General features: G+C 35.2%; 1 protein-coding gene across 1 annotated transcript; it reads left to right on the forward strand.

Annotated features, from left to right (window-relative positions):
* Positions 1–14,052: 14,052 nt before the first annotated feature.
* Positions 14,053–18,124, forward strand: LOC127074241 (vesicle-associated protein 2-1). Its single transcript, XM_051015543.1, has 8 exons — positions 14,053–14,250; positions 14,336–14,490; positions 16,895–16,965; positions 17,086–17,167; positions 17,251–17,366; positions 17,456–17,587; positions 17,761–17,835; positions 17,921–18,124. The coding sequence occupies exons 2-8, from the start codon at positions 14,364–14,366 to the stop codon at positions 18,050–18,052; spliced, it is 735 nt and encodes a 244-aa protein (XP_050871500.1). The 5' UTR covers positions 14,053–14,250; positions 14,336–14,363; the 3' UTR covers positions 18,053–18,124.
* The last annotated feature ends 2,271 nt before the right edge of the window (positions 18,125–20,395 follow it).

Genomic DNA, 20,395 nt, shown 5'->3' on the forward strand with positions numbered 1-20,395 from the left:
TAAAGAAAGTAAAAAATATTTTTTGGTATTTTTATGAAAAAATAAAATATTTTTATTAATTAAAAAGCAAAACAGAAAAGATAAATGAATTAAGAAAGAAAATAAAATGGAATGTAGTTGGGCCAGAATGTGGGGGTGCCAACAGCATGCAGGCGCGAAGCCCAGGCCCAGCGGAATAAGAAGAAATGTGACACAAAAATAAAAGATATTATTCATAAAAAAAAATCATGTGGACATGCCCACAATCGGTCAACCTCATTTTAAGTTGGATAAGACAAAATAGCAGGTCAGCGGCCAGGATCATTTCGCATGCGCAAGATCGGACGGCTCAGGAGGTGACACGTCCCCATGTTCCATGCAAACGTGAAAACAGCAGCAACATGCATGGGGATTTCGAAAATGCAACCCAAAAACCTCCATCTTCTACCCAACTTATCTCATTCTATAGTGCTCCAAATGCAATGATGTAAAAAGCAAAACTCAAGTACAAAATGAGAGGAACATCATGGTATTTTATTTCATGCAAAATAATGCCTTTTTCATGGAGAAATATGGACAGCAAAGGAGGCTCATGCAAAGATTTTTCAGAAAAAATAAATGTCAAAAAAACTTAAAGTTTAAAACAAGGCCTCATGGTGAGGGTTTTATGGACAAGTAGTGCATATCATTAGCATAAAAAAAAAGCATGAAGAAAAAGAGAGCATGACATAATGGAGAGGTAAACATGGTAATGGCATGAATAAGTGTGATAATGGTATGAACAAACATGATGAATAAACCAAGTATTCATGGCTATGGAAGGTTGGAATAGAAAGATTACCTAGTGGAGAAAATCCACTGCTTCTTGTTAATGGAGAGGGTGGAAGAAAAAAGAAATGCTCTTTTGATGCTTGAGAACTTTTAGAATTTGTGAAAATGGAAGGGAATGCAACTTGGTCTCTTTCCTCTTGCCTTGCCTCCTTTGAAAATAGCAACCTCCATTCTGATTAGGGTTTCCAAGTCTTAAATATGTAGGGTTTTAAGTGTTTGGATGAGCTTAGGTGTTGGTTTTGAATCATGGACAAAGTGTGCAAGAATGGGGTGTGAAAAGAAATGATTAAAAGTGGCAAAACTTAAGTGAATGAACCAAAAGCAAATGGCCAAATGAGGTAAAAGATGTGTTGGTCGTTTTTGTGGTTAAACTTGGTTTTTCTTGTGCAGCATGAAAACAACCCAACTAGGTGACTTTAAGGCATTGTAACTTGATGAATACATGACCAAATGACAAGGCAATGCAAACAGTAGAAAGAGGGTAGGGAGATTAACATCTTTCATGTTGAACACATCTTGAAATGGTGAGTGGAAAGAGGTGAAAAATGGCCATAAAGTTCAGGTCTCATGGCTGCAAAATGGTTGGGCCAGTTTGGCCAAAATGCTGTCAAAAAATTCAGCCTATGATACCAACTTTAGATGAGTGTATCTTCCAAACCAATGATCCAAATGGGGTGGTTCCAAAAAGGTGTGAAAGAGGACATAACAAGGTACAACTGTCATGAAGAAAGTGTTTCCTAAAGATGCCTTTAAGTGCAAGAAATCTGGCCCATAAGTCTTGACAAATTTTGCAAATTTTGGACTTAGAAAATTTTCTAAGTGTCCTAAAATAAAGTCCTACTTTGACCAAGCATAACTTTCTCAATTTTAATCCAAATGAAACAAACTTTATATCTATAGAAAGCTTGGAACAAGAGGAACAACTTTCATGTTGGAGAAATTTTCAAATAGAGCTTTCATCTTGATGTAATATAGGCTTAAAGTGGGTGTAAAAAACCATAAAACTTGCCTTAAATGGAAAGTCGACTATTTCCAAATTTGATAACTTTTCCAACTCCTGATTAAATGATGAATCCATGATCCAACCTTGATCAAATTTCACATGTAGGCTTCCTTAGGCATGAATTTTGAGATTCCACTTTCAAAATGTCAAGAGTTGACTTTTCTGGCCCCACAGTTGACTTTTCCCAATTTGTCATATTCCCGATTCCATTGGTCAATTGAAGCACCTCTGGCTCAAATAAAGAGCTGATTTTTTGTATGTAGATCCTTGTGGACATATGGAGGGTCATGGAAATGAGTTTCACTCAAGGAATCAAAAATAAACCGATTTTATACCAAACCCTGGTTTTAGGGCCAAAATGATTAGGAAGTGATTACACTGATTGCCAATGGATCTTTGTGAGATAATTGGGGATCTTCTTAGGCCTAGGTTCTTCTCTAATCATGACACGAATGAGCCCTTCTACTTCCAACCAAACCTTGCCTGTTGCGGGTAGCCATGAAACCCTGATTTTTTGATTAAATCCATATGCACGCTCTGAGAGCTCTGAATCTTCCACTGATGAACGGAGGACCATAATAAGACATATGGAACCCCTTGAGACCCTTGAGACTTGTATATTTGGAGAATGAAATTCAATTCTCAGTCTTGCTATGTGTAGGCTCCTTCTGTTAAGGAGTGATCAATAAAACCCTGATTTCCCAAGTCACTGATGCAGTATGTGATGAGTATGACCTAGTATGATGCTAATGCAATGTGAAACGCAATCCCATGCTTCCAAGAAAAATGAAGGGTAAATTTTGGGGTATTACAAAAGTGCAATCACATAATACATAACATTTAGACTGAATGTTCTGTATACAGATGTCATGACATCTGTAACACCCTTCTAATATACCCCAATAATTTAAATTAAATATCAAAATACAACATCAGAGTAATTATGCCATTTAAGGGTGTCACACAATATTCCACACCATTCTACAATATAATGGTCATGCTCTTTTATTAATTCAAAACATAGACATTTGCATAAAACACAGCGGATATAAATTTCATCAATCATGTAAAACATTACATGTAAAATGGTTCTCAACCAACAATAAAACATTTAAAACAAGTTAAGATAACCCATCCTGATGTTACATCTATCAGAGCACGACCCACTAAGGAGACTACACTAGACTCCAAGCATTCGCTTCTACTTAACTCATTTCTCGTTACCTGTAAAATAGTTGTAAGGGTGAGTTCCTCAATCAATATAATAAGCATTATAGAATATAATGTCATGTTAAGCAATTTAACACATTAATCACCCTAATCGCAACATACAATCAGTAACAGCACATCAGCTCAATCTCATGCTCAACACCAACATAAAACACAAGTATAATCTCAAATCATACTCCATAACAACACAAACACACGTATAATATTGGAATACATCCATTCATATTATACGCCATACATATATTATGCAATGAGACTCCATGCATGCGGTATCGACTATTTGTGAACATATAGTTCAACCTCACCGTCCAAATCCAGGCACGGCTACCAAGCTCACTAGTCCCACTCATTTGAGACATAGTGACTCACTCACTAATTCCTCACCATGGGAATTAGCTACCACCCCAAATGGGCCATGCCATGCACGCTAATCACCTAGCATGCAAACATCAACAACAATCAAAATGATTTACTCACTAATTCCTCACCATGGGAATTAGCTACCACCCCAAATGGGCCACAATATGCATGCTAATCATCTAGCAATGCAACAATAACAACAACTCAGGAATAGACATATGCTCACACTCTAAGCCATAAAACAGTCTATTCACAATGCATACATAACTGATACATTCACAGCATCATGCATACCATCACACATCATCAACACATTTTATCACAAAAGCATATCATATCATGCCGCATAATCAAACACAGTATTAGCACACTCTACTAATACCTATACCACTCAAAACAACGGGAAATAATCCCCACTACGTCATACATCAGCTAAGTTACAGCACTCAGCCTAAACAACCAAAAACTGCACCACAACAGTTCAGGGAAACCACAAGTCTGCCCATACGCGTATTGCCTATGCCCATACGCGTATTGCCCATTCCTGACCAAATCCATACGCGTATTGCCCATTCCCATACGCGTATGCTACGCGTACCACATTCTCATACGCGTACCAACAGATACAATTTCACGTTCAAAACCTCATCTCTTTCACTCATACGCGTAAGGCCTCATCCATACGCGTACCAGCCATATCATACGCGTATTGCCTAGTGCCATACGCGTATGACCAGAAACCAGAATTTCCAGATCTGCAATGGCTTCTCCTGCTACGAGATCTATCCAATTCAACCTTCCACAGTCCAAATTTTACACACAATTCATTCATCTCGTCTAACACGAATCATACACTTTCGATTTCACAAATTTCTAACCTTTCTACCTCTAATTCCTACGAATTTCTTCAATTTTAATCCCAATTTCGTTCATCCCAAAAGTTCACAAATTCATCATACATCATTCAATCAGAGGCAAATCAATGGTTTCTCACTACCCATCACATATTATCCCATAATACCCATTAATCGATGATAAACCCCCCTTACCTGAGTAAATCCGGCAATCTCTGAGCTCCAAGCTTTTCCTTCCTTCAACCTTCGTCCTCTGGCTCTTTGCCCTTTTTCCCTTTTCTGCCTCTTTTCCCTTTTCTGCCTTTTTTCCCTTTTCACGTGAAAATAACTCTTTTTACCAAATGGAACCTTTTTACTGATTTCTACTTTTATTCCCATAATAACAATAAAAATAATCCAATAATAATAATCCCAATAATATTCCAATAATTATTATTCCAATAATAATAATAATTCCAATTATTTAATTAAATTAATAAATATATTATTAACTCAATTTAAATAATTATCTTATTTTATCGGGGTGTTACAACTCTCCCCCACTAAAAGAGTTTTCGTCCTCGAAAACATACCTCAAGTGAATAACTCAGGATAAGACTCCTTCATCTGGCTCTCAAGTTCCCAAGTCACATTGCCACCTGCTGGTCCCCCCCAAGCTACCTTCACCAAGGCAATCCCTTTACCCCGCAACTGCTTCAACTCTCGATCCTCGATCCTCATAGGTGATGTTTCAACAGTCAGGTTATCTCTCACCTGGACATCATCTACTTGGACTACATGCGACGGATCATGAATGTACCTCCTCAACTGAGATACATGAAAAACCTCATGCAAATTCGCAAGTGACGGCGGTAAAGCGATACGATAGGCTACCTCCCCTATCCTCTCCAAAATCTGATAAGGACCAATAAATCGAGGTGTCAACTTCTTCGACTTCAAGGCTCGACCAACTCCAGTTATCGGAGTAACACGAAGAAACACATGATCTCCCTCTTGGAACTCAAGTGACTTCTTCCTCTTGTCATGATAACTCTTCTGACGACTCTGAGCAATTCTCATCTTCTCCTGAATCATCTTAATCTTTTCCGTAGTTTGTTGAACAATTTCAGGTCCAACCACAGCACTCTCACCGGACTCATACCAACATAAAGGTGTCCGACATCTCCTACCATACAAAGCTTCAAACGGTGCCATACCAATGCTCGAATGAAAACTATTGTTGTAGGTAAACTCAATCAAAGGCAAATAACAATCCCAAGCACCTCCCTTTTCCAAAACACAAGCCCTCAAAAGATCCTCTAGCGACTGAATCGTCCTCTCAGTCTGACCATCAGTCTGCGGATGATATGCAGAACTCAATCTCAGCTTAGTTCCCAAAGCCCTCTGCAAACCTTCCCAGAACTTCGATGTAAATCTAGGATCTCTGTCCGAAACAATACTAGACGGAATACCATGCAAACTTACAATCTTCTCAATATACAACTCGGCCAATCTCTCTAACGGATAATCCATTCTGATCGGAATGAAATGAGCCGATTTCGTCAATCTGTCAACAATCACCCAAATAGCTTCAAAATTCTTATTTGTCCTCGGCAAACCAGACACAAAATCCATACTGATACTATCCCACTTCCACTCTGGAATAGCCAACGGTTGCATTAGCCCAGACGGCTTCTGATGCTCAATCTTTGACTTCTGACAAGTCAAACAAGAATAAACAAAACTCGCAATTTCTCTTTTCATTCCCGGCCACCAAAATAACTTTTTCAAATCATGATACATCTTCGTAGCTCCAGGATGAATACTCAGGCCACTACGATGTCCTTCCTCCAGGATACTCTTCTTAAGTTCGGTAACATCCGGAATACATACCCGATTACCAAATTTCAAAACACCACTCTCATCAACTCTGAATTCACCACCTTGACCTTGATTCACTAAAGTCAACTTATCAACCAAAAGCATATCGGATTTCTGACCCTCTCTAATCTCATCCAAAATATTACTCGTTAACTTCAACATTCCCAATTTAACACTATTGTGAGTACTCTCACACACCAAACTCAAGTCTCTAAACTGCTCAATCAAATCTAATTCCTTAACCATTAACATAGACATATGCAATGATTTCCGACTCAATGCATCCGCCACTACGTTTGCTTTACCCGGATGGTAATTCAAACCAAAATCATAATCCTTCAGAAACTCTAACCATCTCCTCTGTCTCATATTCAGCTCTTTCTGATCAAACAAATACTTTAAACTTTTATGGTCACTGAAAACCTCAAATCTTGACCCGTATAGATAATGCCTCCATAACTTCAGAACAAAAACCACAGCTGCCAACTCTAAATCGTGTGTCGGATAGTTCCTCTCATGAACCCTCAGTTGTCTCGAAGCATAAGCTATAACCTGCTTATTCTGCATCAACACACCATCCAAGCCCAATAATGAAGCATCACAGTAAACCTCAAATGATTCCGACGAACTCGGTAATATCAGAATAGGAGCAGTAGTCAACCTTCTCTTTAACTCTTGGAAACCTTCTTCACATTTCGAGTCCCACACAAACGCTTGCCCCTTTCTAGTCAACATCGTTAACGGTAACGCCAACTTAGAAAATCCCTCAATGAATTTCCTATAGTAACCTGCAAGTCCAAGAAAACTCCTTATCTCAGAAACTGACTTCGGAGCTTCCCACTTAGATACCGCTTCTATCTTAGAAGGATCAACAGCAACACCACCTCTTGAAATCACATGACCAAGAAAACTAACCTCTTCTAACCAAAACTCACATTTAGAGAGTTTAGCAAATAACTTCTTTTCTCGTAGAACTTCTAAAACCACTCTCAAATGCTCAGCATGCTCTTCTTCAGATTTCGAATACACCAAAATGTCATCAATAAACACCACAACAAACTGGTCTAGGTACGGATGGAAAATCCTATTCATATACTCCATAAATACTCCAGGCGCATTAGTCACACCAAAAGGCATTACAGAATACTCATAATGTCCATACCTTGTTCTGAAAGCAGTCTTCTGAATATCCTCAGTTTTCACACGTATCTGATGATATCCCGATCTCAAATCTATCTTGCTGAACACACTCGCACCAACCAACTGATCCATCAAATCATCAATCCTCGGCAAAGGATACCGATTCTTGATCGTCACTTTATTCAGTTGCCTGTAGTCCACACACAACCTCATAGTACCTTCTTTCTTCTTAACCAATAACACTTGTGCACCCCACGGTGACACACTCGGACGAATAAATTTCTTATCCAACAGATCTTCCAACTGACTCTTCAATTCAGTTAACTCAACAGCAGACATACGGTACGGAGCCATCGATATCGGTCTAGTACCAGGTACCAAATCAATCGAGAACTCAACTTCACGCTCTGGCGGTAATTCATTCACTTCTTCAGGAAACACATCAGGAAAATCACATACCACGGCTAGATTACCAATCACCAGTTTATCTTTAGCTTCCAAAGTCGTTAACAGCATAAACAACTCTGCCCCATCTGCTACTTCCTCATTCACCTGCCTTGCAGATAGAAACAAACTCTTTCCTTCCTCAATCTTAGGAAAAATCACAGTCTTATCAAAACAGTTGATATAGACTCGGTTAAACACCAACCAGTTCATACCCAGGATAACATCAACCTGTACTAGTGGAAGACACACAAGGTCCATCCCAAAGTCTCTACCAAAAATACTCAAAGGACAATTTAAACAAACTGAAGTAGTAGTCACTGAACCCTTCGCAGGAGTATCAATCACCATACTTCCACGCATCTCAGATATCTCTAACTTAAGTTTCACAGCACAATCCAAGGATATAAAGGAATGAGTAGCATCGGTGTCAATAATAGCTACAAGAGGAAAGCCATTAATATAACACGTACCTCGGATCAAACGATCATCTGCAGAAGTCTCAGAACCCGATAAAGCAAAGACCTTGCCTCCCGACTGGTTCTCCTTCTTCGGCTTAGGACACTGTGGACTAATATGACCCGACTCTCCACAGTTGAAACAAGTCACAGTCTTCAACCGGCAGTCTGCAGCCAAATGACCACCTTTTCCACACTTGAAACACTTCTTCTCATTACTGGTACATTCATGGATACGATGCCCAGCCTGACCACATCTGTAACACTTAGCAGGGGCACTGGAGTCTCCCCCACTAGGCCTCTTCATCCCACTCTGTCTCTGAAAACCTTTGCCAGCTGCATACGGTTTTCCACGATCATTCTGATTCTTGCCTTTCCTATCAACCCTTTGCTGATAGCTCTCTGCTCTAGCCTTGGAATCCTGTTCAAAAATTCTGCAACAGTCAACCAAATCAGAAAACACTCTAATCCGCTGATATCCAATAGCCTGCTTGATCTCGGGACGTAACCCGTTCTCAAACTTCACACATTTCGAAAATTCCCCCGTAGCCTCGTTATAGGGAGTGTAATACTTCGACAGCTCTGTGAACTTAGCAGCATATTCAGTAACCGACCGATTGCCCTGCTTCAATTCCAAGAACTCTATCTCTTTCTTTCCTCTAACATCCTCTGGAAAGTACTTCCTCAGAAATCTCTCTCTGAACACAGCCCAAGTGATCTCAGCATTTCCAGCAGATTCCAACTCAGTGCGGGTAGCAACCCACCAATCGTCCGCTTCCTCTGACAGCATATGCGTACCGAACTTGACCTTCTGGTTTTCGGCACACTCAGTTACTCGGAAGATCCTCTCGATCTCCTTCAACCACTTCTGAGCACCATCTGGATCGTATGCTCCCTTGAACATTGGAGGATTGTTCTTTTGGAACTCACTCAATTGACGAGCAGCTCCCATTCCCACAACATTCGGATTCCCTCCAAGTACTCCAGCTAGCATACCCAACGCCTCAGCAATCGCAGCATCATCTCTACCTCTTCCAGCCATCTCTATTCTGAAAACCCAACAAGCTAAACAATAAGTACTGATAGGGTTACACAACACCTATCCCGTACAGGGGAAACAGAATAATTACGACTCGACTCGACCGACTATGCTCTGATACCACTAATGTAACACCCTTCTAATATACCCCAATAATTTAAATTAAATATCAAAATACAACATCAGAGTAATTATGCCATTTAAGGGTGTCACACAATATTCCACACCATTCTACAATATAATGGTCATGCTCTTTTATTAATTCAAAACATAGACATTTGCATAAAACACAGCGGATATAAATTTCATCAATCATGTAAAACATTACATGTAAAATGGTTCTCAACCAACAATAAAACATTTAAAACAAGTTAAGATAACCCATCCCGATGTTACATCTATCAGAGCACGACCCACTAAGGAGACTACACTAGACTCCAAGCATTCGCTTCTACTTAACTCATTTCTCGTTACCTGTAAAATAGTTGTAAGGGTGAGTTCCTCAATCAATATAATAAGCATTATAGAATATAATGTCATGTTAAGCAATTTAACACATTAATCACCCTAATCGCAACATACAATCAGTAACAGCACATCAGCTCAATCTCATGCTCAACACCAACATAAAACACAAGTATAATCTCAAATCATACTCCATAACAACACAAACACACGTATAATATTGGAATACATCCATTCATATTATACGCCATACATATATTATGCAATGAGACTCCATGCATGCGGTATCGACTATTTGTGAACATATAGTTCAACCTCACCGTCCAAATCCAGGCACGGCTACCAAGCTCACTAGTCCCACTCATTTGAGACATAGTGACTCATTCACTAATTCCTCACCATGGGAATTAGCTACCACCCCAAATGGGCCATGCCATGCACGCTAATCACCTAGCATGCAAACATCAACAACAATCAAAATGATTTACTCACTAATTCCTCACCATGGGAATTAGCTACCACCCCAAATGGGCCACAATATGCATGCTAATCATCTAGCAATGCAACAATAACAACAACTCAGGAATAGACATATGCTCACACTCTAAGCCATAAAACAGTCTATTCACAATGCATACATAACTGATACATTCACAGCATCATGCATACCATCACACATCATCAACACATTTTATCACAAAAGCATATCATATCATGCCGCATAATCAAACACAGTATTAGCACACTCTACTAATACCTATACCACTCAAAACAACGGGAAATAATCCCCACTACGTCATACATCAGCTAAGTTACAGCACTCAGCCTAAACAACCAAAAACTGCACCACAACAGTTCAGGGAAACCACAAGTCTGCCCATACGCGTATTGCCTATGCCCATACGCGTATTGCCCATTCCTGACCAAATCCATACGCGTATTGCCCATTCCCATACGCGTATGCTACGCGTACCACATTCTCATACGCGTACCAACAGAGACAATTTCACGTTCAAAACCTCATCTCTTTCACTCATACGCGTAAGGCCTCATCCATACGCGTACCAGCCATATCATACGCGTATTGCCTAGTGCCATACGCGTATGACCAGAAACCAGAATTTCCAGATCTGCAATGGCTTCTCCTGCTACGAGATCTATCCAATTCAACCTTCCACAGTCCAAATTTTACACACAATTCATTCATCTCGTCTAACACGAATCATACACTTTCGATTTCACAAATTTCTAACCTTTCTACCTCTAATTCCTACGAATTTCTTCAATTTTAATCCCAATTTCGTTCATCCCAAAAGTTCACAAATTCATCATACATCATTCAATCAGAGGCAAATCAATGGTTTCTCACTACCCATCACATATTATCCCATAATACCCATTAATCGATGACAAACCCCCCTTACCTGAGTAAATCCGGCAATCTCTGAGCTCCAAGCTTTTCCTTCCTTCAACCTTCGTCCTCTGGCTCTTTGCCCTTTTTCCCTTTTCTGCCTCTTTTCCCTTTTCTGCCTCTTTTCCCTTTTCACGTGAAAATAACTCTTTTTACCAAATGGAACCTTTTTACTGATTTCTACTTTTATTCCCATAATAACAATAAAAATAATCCAATAATAATAATCCCAATAATATTCCAATAATTATTATTCCAATAATAATAATAATTCCAATTATTTAATTAAATTAATAAATATATTATTAACTCAATTTAAATAATTATCTTATTTTATCGGGGTGTTACAACATCGGGTCTGACATCCTGGAACAATCATGCATAATTATATTTTAAACATCCATCAGGTACAAGATATCTTATGTTAAGACATCACATGTGACATCTTGTGAACACTCTTGGTTTTATCAAAATTGTTGCCAACACCTAGAACCAACATAATTAATTTAATAAATTAATTGATAGGAATTGAGAGAATTTGTGAGTGGGTAGTTAAATAAAATTTTAAATAAAAATAAATAAGTGGGTTGAATTATGAGGAATTAGGGAATTAGTATGATTAATGAAATAATAATAAATAGGATCTTTTATTTAAGTAGAAGGACAATAGAAAAAAAGGAGTACATGGTAGGGAAAAAAGGAGTAAGAAGAGAGTAAAGACAACCCTAAGAGAGAAAGTGAAGAAGAAAACCTCTCTAACTATAGTTCAAAGTTTTTTTTGCAAATTCGAGGTAATGGAGAGAATTATTCAATATATGAGTTCAAAGCAAATATCGAATGAATGGAGAAGAAACACTTTAGTTTCAATCTATAAGAATAAAGGATATACAAAATTGTGCAAATAATAAGGGGATTAAGCTTGTGAGTCATACCATAAAGTTATAGGAAATAATGATTAAACAAAGACTAAGAAAAAAAGACTCAAGTAAGTAAGAATCAATTTGGTTTTATATTTTGGAGTTCGACCATGGAAACAATATATCTACTACAACGAGTGATGGAGGATATCAGATGGACCAACAAGAGTTGCACTTAATTTTTATTGACTTGGATGAGGTATATAATAGAGTCCCTAGAGATATTTTGTGGAAAACCTTGGAGAAGAATGAAGTTAAGATTGTATATATTCGAGCTATTCAAGATATGTATGAATGTGTATCGACTAGTTTGCGAACACAAGGCGAGAGACGTATAATTTTCCCATTACAATAGGTTTTCACCAAGGGTCAACCTTAAGCCTATACCTTTTTACTTTAATTTTAGATGTACTCGGGGAGCACATCCAAAAGCTAGGCTGAGATGCATGCTTTTTGAAGATGATATAATCCTATTGAGAGAGTCGAATGAGGATTTAAACGAGAGGATGAAGATTTGGAGGCGAGCTTTAAGGCACAATATATGTAATGTAAGTTCAGCAAAATGAGAAACGTTTATAACCTAGAGGTGAAAGTTGGAGACCATATCATCCCATAAGTCACACGATTTAAATATCTTAGGTTTGTAATACAAATCGATGAAGAAATAGACGAGTATGTAAACCATCGAAACCAAGCTGGATGGTTGAAATGGAAGAGGGCTTCATGAATTTTATGTGATATAAAGGTACCGTTCAAATTGAAGGAAAATTTTTATTGGACTACGGTAAGACCTACGATGTTGTATGAAACAAAATGTTGGCGACTTAAGAATCAACACGAGAATAAAGTAAGCATAACAGAGATGAAGATGATGCGTTACATGTGTGATAAGACTAGACATGATAAAATTAGAAATGAAAATATTAGAGAGAGTTTTGAAGTAGCATCTATAGTAGAAAAAATGATAGAGAATAGACTTTGGTGATTTGGACATGTAAAGAGAAGATCTTTAGATTATGTGGTAAGAAGAGTATATCAGATGAAGATGGGTCTAATAATCAAAGATAAAGGAAGATCTAGGAAAGTTATAAAAGAAGTTATTAAGAAAAATTTCGAGGTTAACGATTTAAATAAAACATGATCCTGGATAAAACATTGTGGAATAAGATTTGGTTGTTGTTGGTTATTATTAAAACATATAAATTCACAAAATTTACTTTCAATAGAAATTGAATCCGAGACCTTTCCATATTGCAACACCTTCCAATGGTCTGCATGTTTCAATTGGTTAATTTCTTCCTTCAAATATATCAAGTGTCTGTGCTAGCAAAACCTTCAATAAATTGTTTAAACATTTTAAATGTGTTATGGAAAATAATATCAATTTTTTATGTTAGTAAAACATTTAAATAATTATTTAACACTAACAATTTATTGTTTAAATATTTATTACATGAAATAATTATTAAATATGAAATAAAAATTTAAAATGTTTATACACATTTTTAAAACTCAATCGAATTTTAAATATGAAATAAATAAATATTTTTATTAAATATGTTTTAAATATTAAACTTTAAAATTTTTAATCACATTTTAAATAATTATTAAATAATTTATTAAATATTAAATAATTATTTATTAAATAAAAAATAAAAAAGTTATTGAAATAAAAATGTAAGATAGATGAAGAGAGATAATTAAAATAAAAGTGTAAAGGGAGAAAGGAAGAGAGATAAATAATATAAAAATATGATTGAAATAATTAAAAATAAACTTTTATTAATATGACAAACATTATATTATAAATATATTTGAAAAAAGAAATGAATCAACCGAAAGGCAGTTCAGTGCATAAATACTGTATTTAGTATTCAAAGGTCGTTCAAATCCCACTTAGATCTAATTTTATGAGTTTTCATATTTTATATTAAAAATAAGAAAAAATAAATAATTAAAAAAATTCATATGGCAGACAAAATATCTATTAATTGTTTTTTAATTATTATAAAATAATTGCTGATTCAGTTTCGGTCAGTCCAGTATTGCACGCACTTTTGAACCGGACGTCATTCTAACTCCTTTTGACACGTGCACCGTTTCTCTCTCTCTCAACATCTTTCTCACTCTAATGATTCTTCTCTCATTCATTCCCATAACATCATAGCGGTTCCGCAGCACAAAACATCTCACTACCAAACCACCCGTCTCCGGCGTTTCCATCGCAAAGCGTACATGTTTTTCAGTGCAATCTCAAAGGTTACAAATTACCAGTAATATTCATATTCTACATTATTTTTCATCGCATTGTTTGGATTGAAACCGCCATTGCTCTTTCACGCAGTTTCTTAATGATATTGTTGCGACTGTGAATGGAAGCGGCGTTCAGTGTATACCAATTGACGCGTGATTCTAGAAACTTCGATCCCTTCGCCATGGCTACCGATTCTATTGAAAATTCATTCATATCCATTAATCCTGCCGAGCTACGTTTCCAATGTATGTAATCTCATCTTATCTCTGTTTTTCTTCATATTTTTGAACCAAAATCTACGTTTTAACATGCAATTACAAAATTGATCGAGACTTGAGAATCTAATTGCATGCAGTGTGGTTTCTTATGGATCCAATTTGGGGAAATTTTAACATTCGGTTAGGGAATTTGTACGTAGAAATTAATCACGGTTTAGTTTCGATGGATTAATTTAATCTACAATTACCTAAGTTAATAATATGAGTTTGATGGATATCACCGACAATGACATTTAATGAAAATTCATCACTTACGGTTAAAAATTACAGTTTGATGTGACGAGATACATGATGATGATGATGATGATGATAGATCATTAATTATGTTTAGGAAGTTGTCCATGTATCCTTAATTATTCACATCATGAATCCTAATATATTTGCCCATATAAATTGGTCTCAAATCAAATGAAACAACCATTTTGAAATAATTCAAATAGATAGTGATTATAACCGGGTAATCACAAAAGTAGGCATGGATAGGTCTTGAAAACTAATAACTACCATAATGAGTGATCAAATTGATCATTTCACACCGATTAAAAAAAATAATCATATTTTTACTAAATCACCCTTATCATGTATTGAGAATGATGAAAATAATATTAATTAGAAGGTAAAAGTGGAAAAGATACATTAAAAATTGAAATGGATCATTCATTTTGGAACACTCATTTATTTCAAATAGATCACTTATTATGAGACGGAGGTAGTAGTTTTTATGAGAAAATGTCTTATTCTATTAAGAACAAGGAGTTTGGCTATAATAGCCTTACACATAATTCAAAGAAAGATTGAAAACGTGAACCTTGACTCAAAAATATGTTTTACAAGACTTATAATATTAAGACCAAGTCATAAAAGAATTAAAGGTAAAATCAAATTAGTAAAGTAATAACCATGTAACAATCTATCATTGTCTCCCTTAAACTATATGTTGAATACATTTAGTTCATTTTTGAAGTTTCAAACTATTTCCATCATCTTGTGAAGTTTCAAATATTGATTTAATTTTATAGACTTTGTTATTATGTCTACAACTTGGTCTTGAGAATTGCTGTAGCTCAATACCGTAACTCTCTCTCTTATCAAATCTCTCAAAAAATGAAATCTTATATTGATGTGTTTGTTTTTGCCCGGAAGAGTTGAATTCTTTGAAACCTTTATTGTTGAACTAATATATCAAAAGTACAACTGAATTGTGTATATTTTATAAAAAGGGAGGGAACTCAAACTTTGGGGGCATACACTTAGAGTGACTTTACCGGTGATTTGGATGATCGCAGGAACATTGTGGATTTTTTTCTTGCTTGATTCTGCAACAGTGTCTTGGTCCTCTAAAAAACAATCTGTTGTGACATTGTCCAATGTTGTTAAATAGCCGGTAGAACGGTGATATACCGCTATAGCATAGTGGAATTTGAACAAACTTCTATTGTTCTGTGATATGCTATTCAGTACAAAAAGTTGCCAAATAACTGCTATAGCTCTGTTGCATTAGAAATCTCAACAATCCACTATTTTTTTCTACCCACAATTGACAACACTATTGTCTAATAGTAAAGCAGAGTATGTAGCTGATGCATCTTGTGCTTGTCAATCTCTTTGGTTAGGAAGAGTGGTAGAAAAACTTAGTCATAAAGAGAAAAAGAACCCTGTGATTTAGTACGATAATAGCTCACCAAAAAAACTTTTAAAGAATTCAGTTTTTTTATGGCAGATGCAAACACATTGATATAAAATTACATTTTATGAGAGATTTGATATAAGATGGAGTTGTGGAATTGAGCTACTGCAACTCTCAAGAGCAAGTTGCATGCATAATGGTATAACACATAAAATTAATGGCATAACACATAAAATAAGATCAATATTTGAAACTTCGGATGATGATGGGAATGGTTGAAGCTTCCAATAAATTAAATATTTTCTTCGTATTGTTTAAGAGATGGAATGCTTGATTGCTGTGTGATTATTGGTTTCCTAGTTTATGTTTAATTTTATTTTTCCTATTTATTAGGAATTGCAAGGTATTAGGAATTGTAAAATGTGGTTTTGTGTCTACTTTCACCCTTTTAATTTTTCTTTGAATCATGTGTAAGTCTATATATATAGCCAAACTCTTTGTTCTCAATAGAATAAGACATTTCTATCATAAAACCAGTATAGTAGTTATCAGTTTTAACAAAATGAACCAGGAAAACTATTTGTTGAAAAATATATATGTATTCTCTGATTACACAGGAGAATTAGTTTAGTTTTGTGTAGTTACTAGTTACATCTCATACAAGGAGCACTTCTGCATCTCTTTGTTTGTCTTCATTAATCTCGAGTTCTTATGTGGCTATACTGTTAATCTTCATGTTATCAGTTGAGTTGGAGAAGCAAACATTTTGCGATCTTAAAGTTTTCAATAAGACAGAGAACTTCGTTGCTTTTAAGGTACCTTCTTAACTCTCCTTACAGGACCTAGAAACTAAGTTATTATGTGTATAAATGTTTTTCTACTGGATCTTGAGTGCATGGTTGTATACTGATTCTACTTTTATGTCATTTTGCTAGGTGAAGACTACTTCACCTAAGAAGTACTTTGTTCGGCCTAACACTGGTGTTATACACTCATGGGACTCTTGCATCATCAGAGGTACTTCTTGTCACTATTATAGAAGCATTTATAAATCTTGTTTCTTTAGCATCCATCATAGTCTCCAGTTTTGTGATGCACAGTCACCCTCCAAGCCCAACAAGAATATCCTCCTGACATGCAAAGCAAAGATAAGTTTCTCATACAAACTACACCTCTGGATCCAAACACTGATGTTGATGATCTTCCACCAGATACTGTAAGAGAGCCAATAACCTTGTTTTACAGGACCGTTCCTACGAATTTGATAAGAAAAAATGATCATGGTCACGTTCTTTATTCTTGCAGTTTAATAAGAATAGTGGAAAGTTAACAGAAGAATTGAAACTAAAAGTTGTATATGTCTCTCCTACCTCACCTGGAGGAAGCACTAGAGATAATACAGTGAAGAAATCCGCACAAAAAATTGATACTTATTCGGTGAGTTTTTCAGGTTCTCCCCTTGGGGAAACCAGTTCAAAGGTTTACATATGTCTTTTGCTTCACTGTGAACCATTTCTTTCATGGTAGCATTTAATATCTCCTGATCAAACTTTTTTACAAATCCATTGCTTAAATTCGATTGAACTTAATTAAATTATCTTTGTTTGAAGAGTCAAAGCTTGCAACAACTGAAGGAGGAAAGAGATGCTGCTGTCAGACAAACGCGGCAACTGCAACAGGAACTGGTAATTATGCTATATGTTGTCCTACATTGTTCTATGATCATATGATGTTTAGTAATCCAAATCCACATGTTTTCTGGATAAACAGGACATGGTGAAAAGGAGAAGAAGTAGAAGTGATCCGGGTTTCTCCTTCACTTTTGCTATGTTTGTGGGCTTTATTGGAGTCTTGTTTGGTTTGCTTTTGAAACTTTCATTGTCTTCACCACCTACACAATGATTTCATACTCTTCAGAACCTTTGGATGCCACCCTTTAATTTTTAATATTTATTACTGTAAAGTTGTTTTTTCTGCTGGAATAGTTTTTTTTTTACTTTTTTTTCCTTTACTTTTTTACATAGTACTAATCATTTTGATGACAACATGAAAGTACATCTTAAATGAATAAACAGTTTGGTGACATGGCAACTTCTTTTTCACTGAACAAAGTTTGTACATGTTACCTTCCTCACCCTTAAATTCCACTAACTCTGAAAATGTTGTCATCACCTTTTTCCCACATATCCCACATATGCATATACTCTTACTCGCTTTCCTCACCCACACGAAGGAATCATACCCACAATTCAATTATTTACTCCACCACCCCATCCACTCTATTTTTTATAGGGAATTTCTTTTTCCACCTTTATGATGTATCTCATTCATCTGAAAATCGAAATTGTCTTTGGTGTTTTTGGAGATACATCTCTGGACACACCTAAAATCATATCATCTTTCGTAAATCAAGCAGCCATCACGTTTTTGATAAAAATTGATCTGAAGATGCATCTGCGAAAATTTTTATAAGATGTATTCGGATATGTATCTTTGAAAACCTTTTAAAGTACATTTTTAGTTATTTAAACATCATTTTTACAAAAATTGTTTGCATTTTGCACTATTAGTGCATGAGGATTAAGCCTATTTATCTTGTTTGATTTCCTTAGTGGAAGTCATCTCTTCTATTGATTTTATAATTTCCTCTCTCTAATATAACGTCTGGAGATGAGATACACTATATGTTTAATCTCTAATCATGACACAAACACGTGAATATTAGTCATTTCCATTGGATTTGTCTGGTTAATTTGTATAAATGCTTTTAATTATCCCTCCCACTATATTTTCTGTTGATTACATATTCTTGTAAATAGAAAATTGTGGCATTTGCCTTTTTAATTTTCACTAATGTTGTCAGATCATGCGTTGAATTCAATTATTGATATGCTATAATTTTTTTACATAACTGTTTTATAAATTAAACGCGTTCAGAGATGCATATCTAAAAAATCTCATGAATTTAAAAATAGGTTAATCCGGAGATGCATCTGTAACATACCTTAAAATACTGCATCTGGAGATGCATCTGCGAACACACATTAAAATACTGCATCTGGAGATCCATTTTCAAAAATTAGGGATACTTTTTACTTTTTACGAGAGATTTGAGAGAATTTATAGAGGCGGAGAAAATATTTCTCTTTTCCCTAACCCCAACCTACTTTACACTCTCCACACTTAACTTTTATCCAACCACTACACTTCAACCACATTACATTCAACATAATCACAAAAGCATACATTATTCACAAGCAACATGAGGAGTTCCAAATATAGAATCTATTAACAACAAATAATAACGGAGAACAACGATGTTTTCCGCATCTTTTATGATATTTAGGGCCCGTTTGTTTTGACTTTTTTTAAAAATGATTTTTATAGTGTTACATATTTTAGTGTAAAAAAATTTTATAAAGAAACTTTTTATAAAAGGTTCAAATAAAAATTTGATTTAAATAGTTATTTTTAAAATGTTATTGTAGTTATTTCGTCATTTTATTGAAACTTTTTTTTGATATCAAATTTTTAAAAAATTACTTAATTTTGAAGCTATTTCAAATAGTTTTTCATAAAAATTATTTTTAAGATATAACTTTTTAAAAAAATCATTTTGATTATGTTTTGATCTTCAATAATGTATATTTATGTTATAGAATGAATAATTCAATATTTTAATTTATAAAAAACAAATTTAGAAAAACTTGTAATATTTTGAAAAACATTTTTATATAATCCATTTTCAAAATTACAAAGAAAAAATCCATTTTTTTAAAGATAAAACAAACTGACCCTTAACCTATTCATATTCTTTAGTTCAACAAACAAACTACTTCACAATCTCATTTTCTCTTAACATATATCACAAACAGTTTAATTACTCATATAAACCTAACTATCTACACATAAAATAGAATGACCCAAACATATCAAAATTTAAACTTTATTAATTTTTCAACAACATAATGGGTTACTAAGAGCAACAAGGTCAAGAAAATACAGAAATCTAGCATTTTAATCATTTAGAAAATGCAAAAATCTAACACCTCTAAACCAGAAATCTAATATTCACAAATCCTAAAAATGTAGAAATCTATCATCCCTAAACTAAAAATCCAGAAAATGCATAATATTTAGTGAAGAAGAAAAAAAACCTAAAAATACAAAATACACAAACAAAGAAAGAAGAATACATTTTCAAACAAATAAGATTGTAAGGGTTTTGGCGGTAACCACAGCGGC

Source organism: Lathyrus oleraceus, chromosome 4, assembly GCF_024323335.1.
Source record: "Lathyrus oleraceus cultivar Zhongwan6 chromosome 4, CAAS_Psat_ZW6_1.0, whole genome shotgun sequence".
Classification (NCBI taxonomy): Eukaryota; Viridiplantae; Streptophyta; class Magnoliopsida; order Fabales; family Fabaceae; genus Lathyrus; species Lathyrus oleraceus.

What these genes read in the sequence shown, in the direction of transcription:
- LOC127074241 (XM_051015543.1), top strand. Translation starts at nt 14,364, where the DNA reads ATGGAAGCGGCGTTCAGTGTATACCAATTGACGCGTGATTCTAGAAAC. An exon ending in AGAACTTCGTTGCTTTTAAG is followed by an intron (nt 16,966 to 17,085) that starts GTACCTTCTTAA and finishes TCATTTTGCTAG; the next exon opens with GTGAAGACTACTTCACCTAA. An exon ending in AAAAAATTGATACTTATTCG is followed by an intron (nt 17,588 to 17,760) that starts GTGAGTTTTTCA and finishes CTTTGTTTGAAG; the next exon opens with AGTCAAAGCTTGCAACAACT.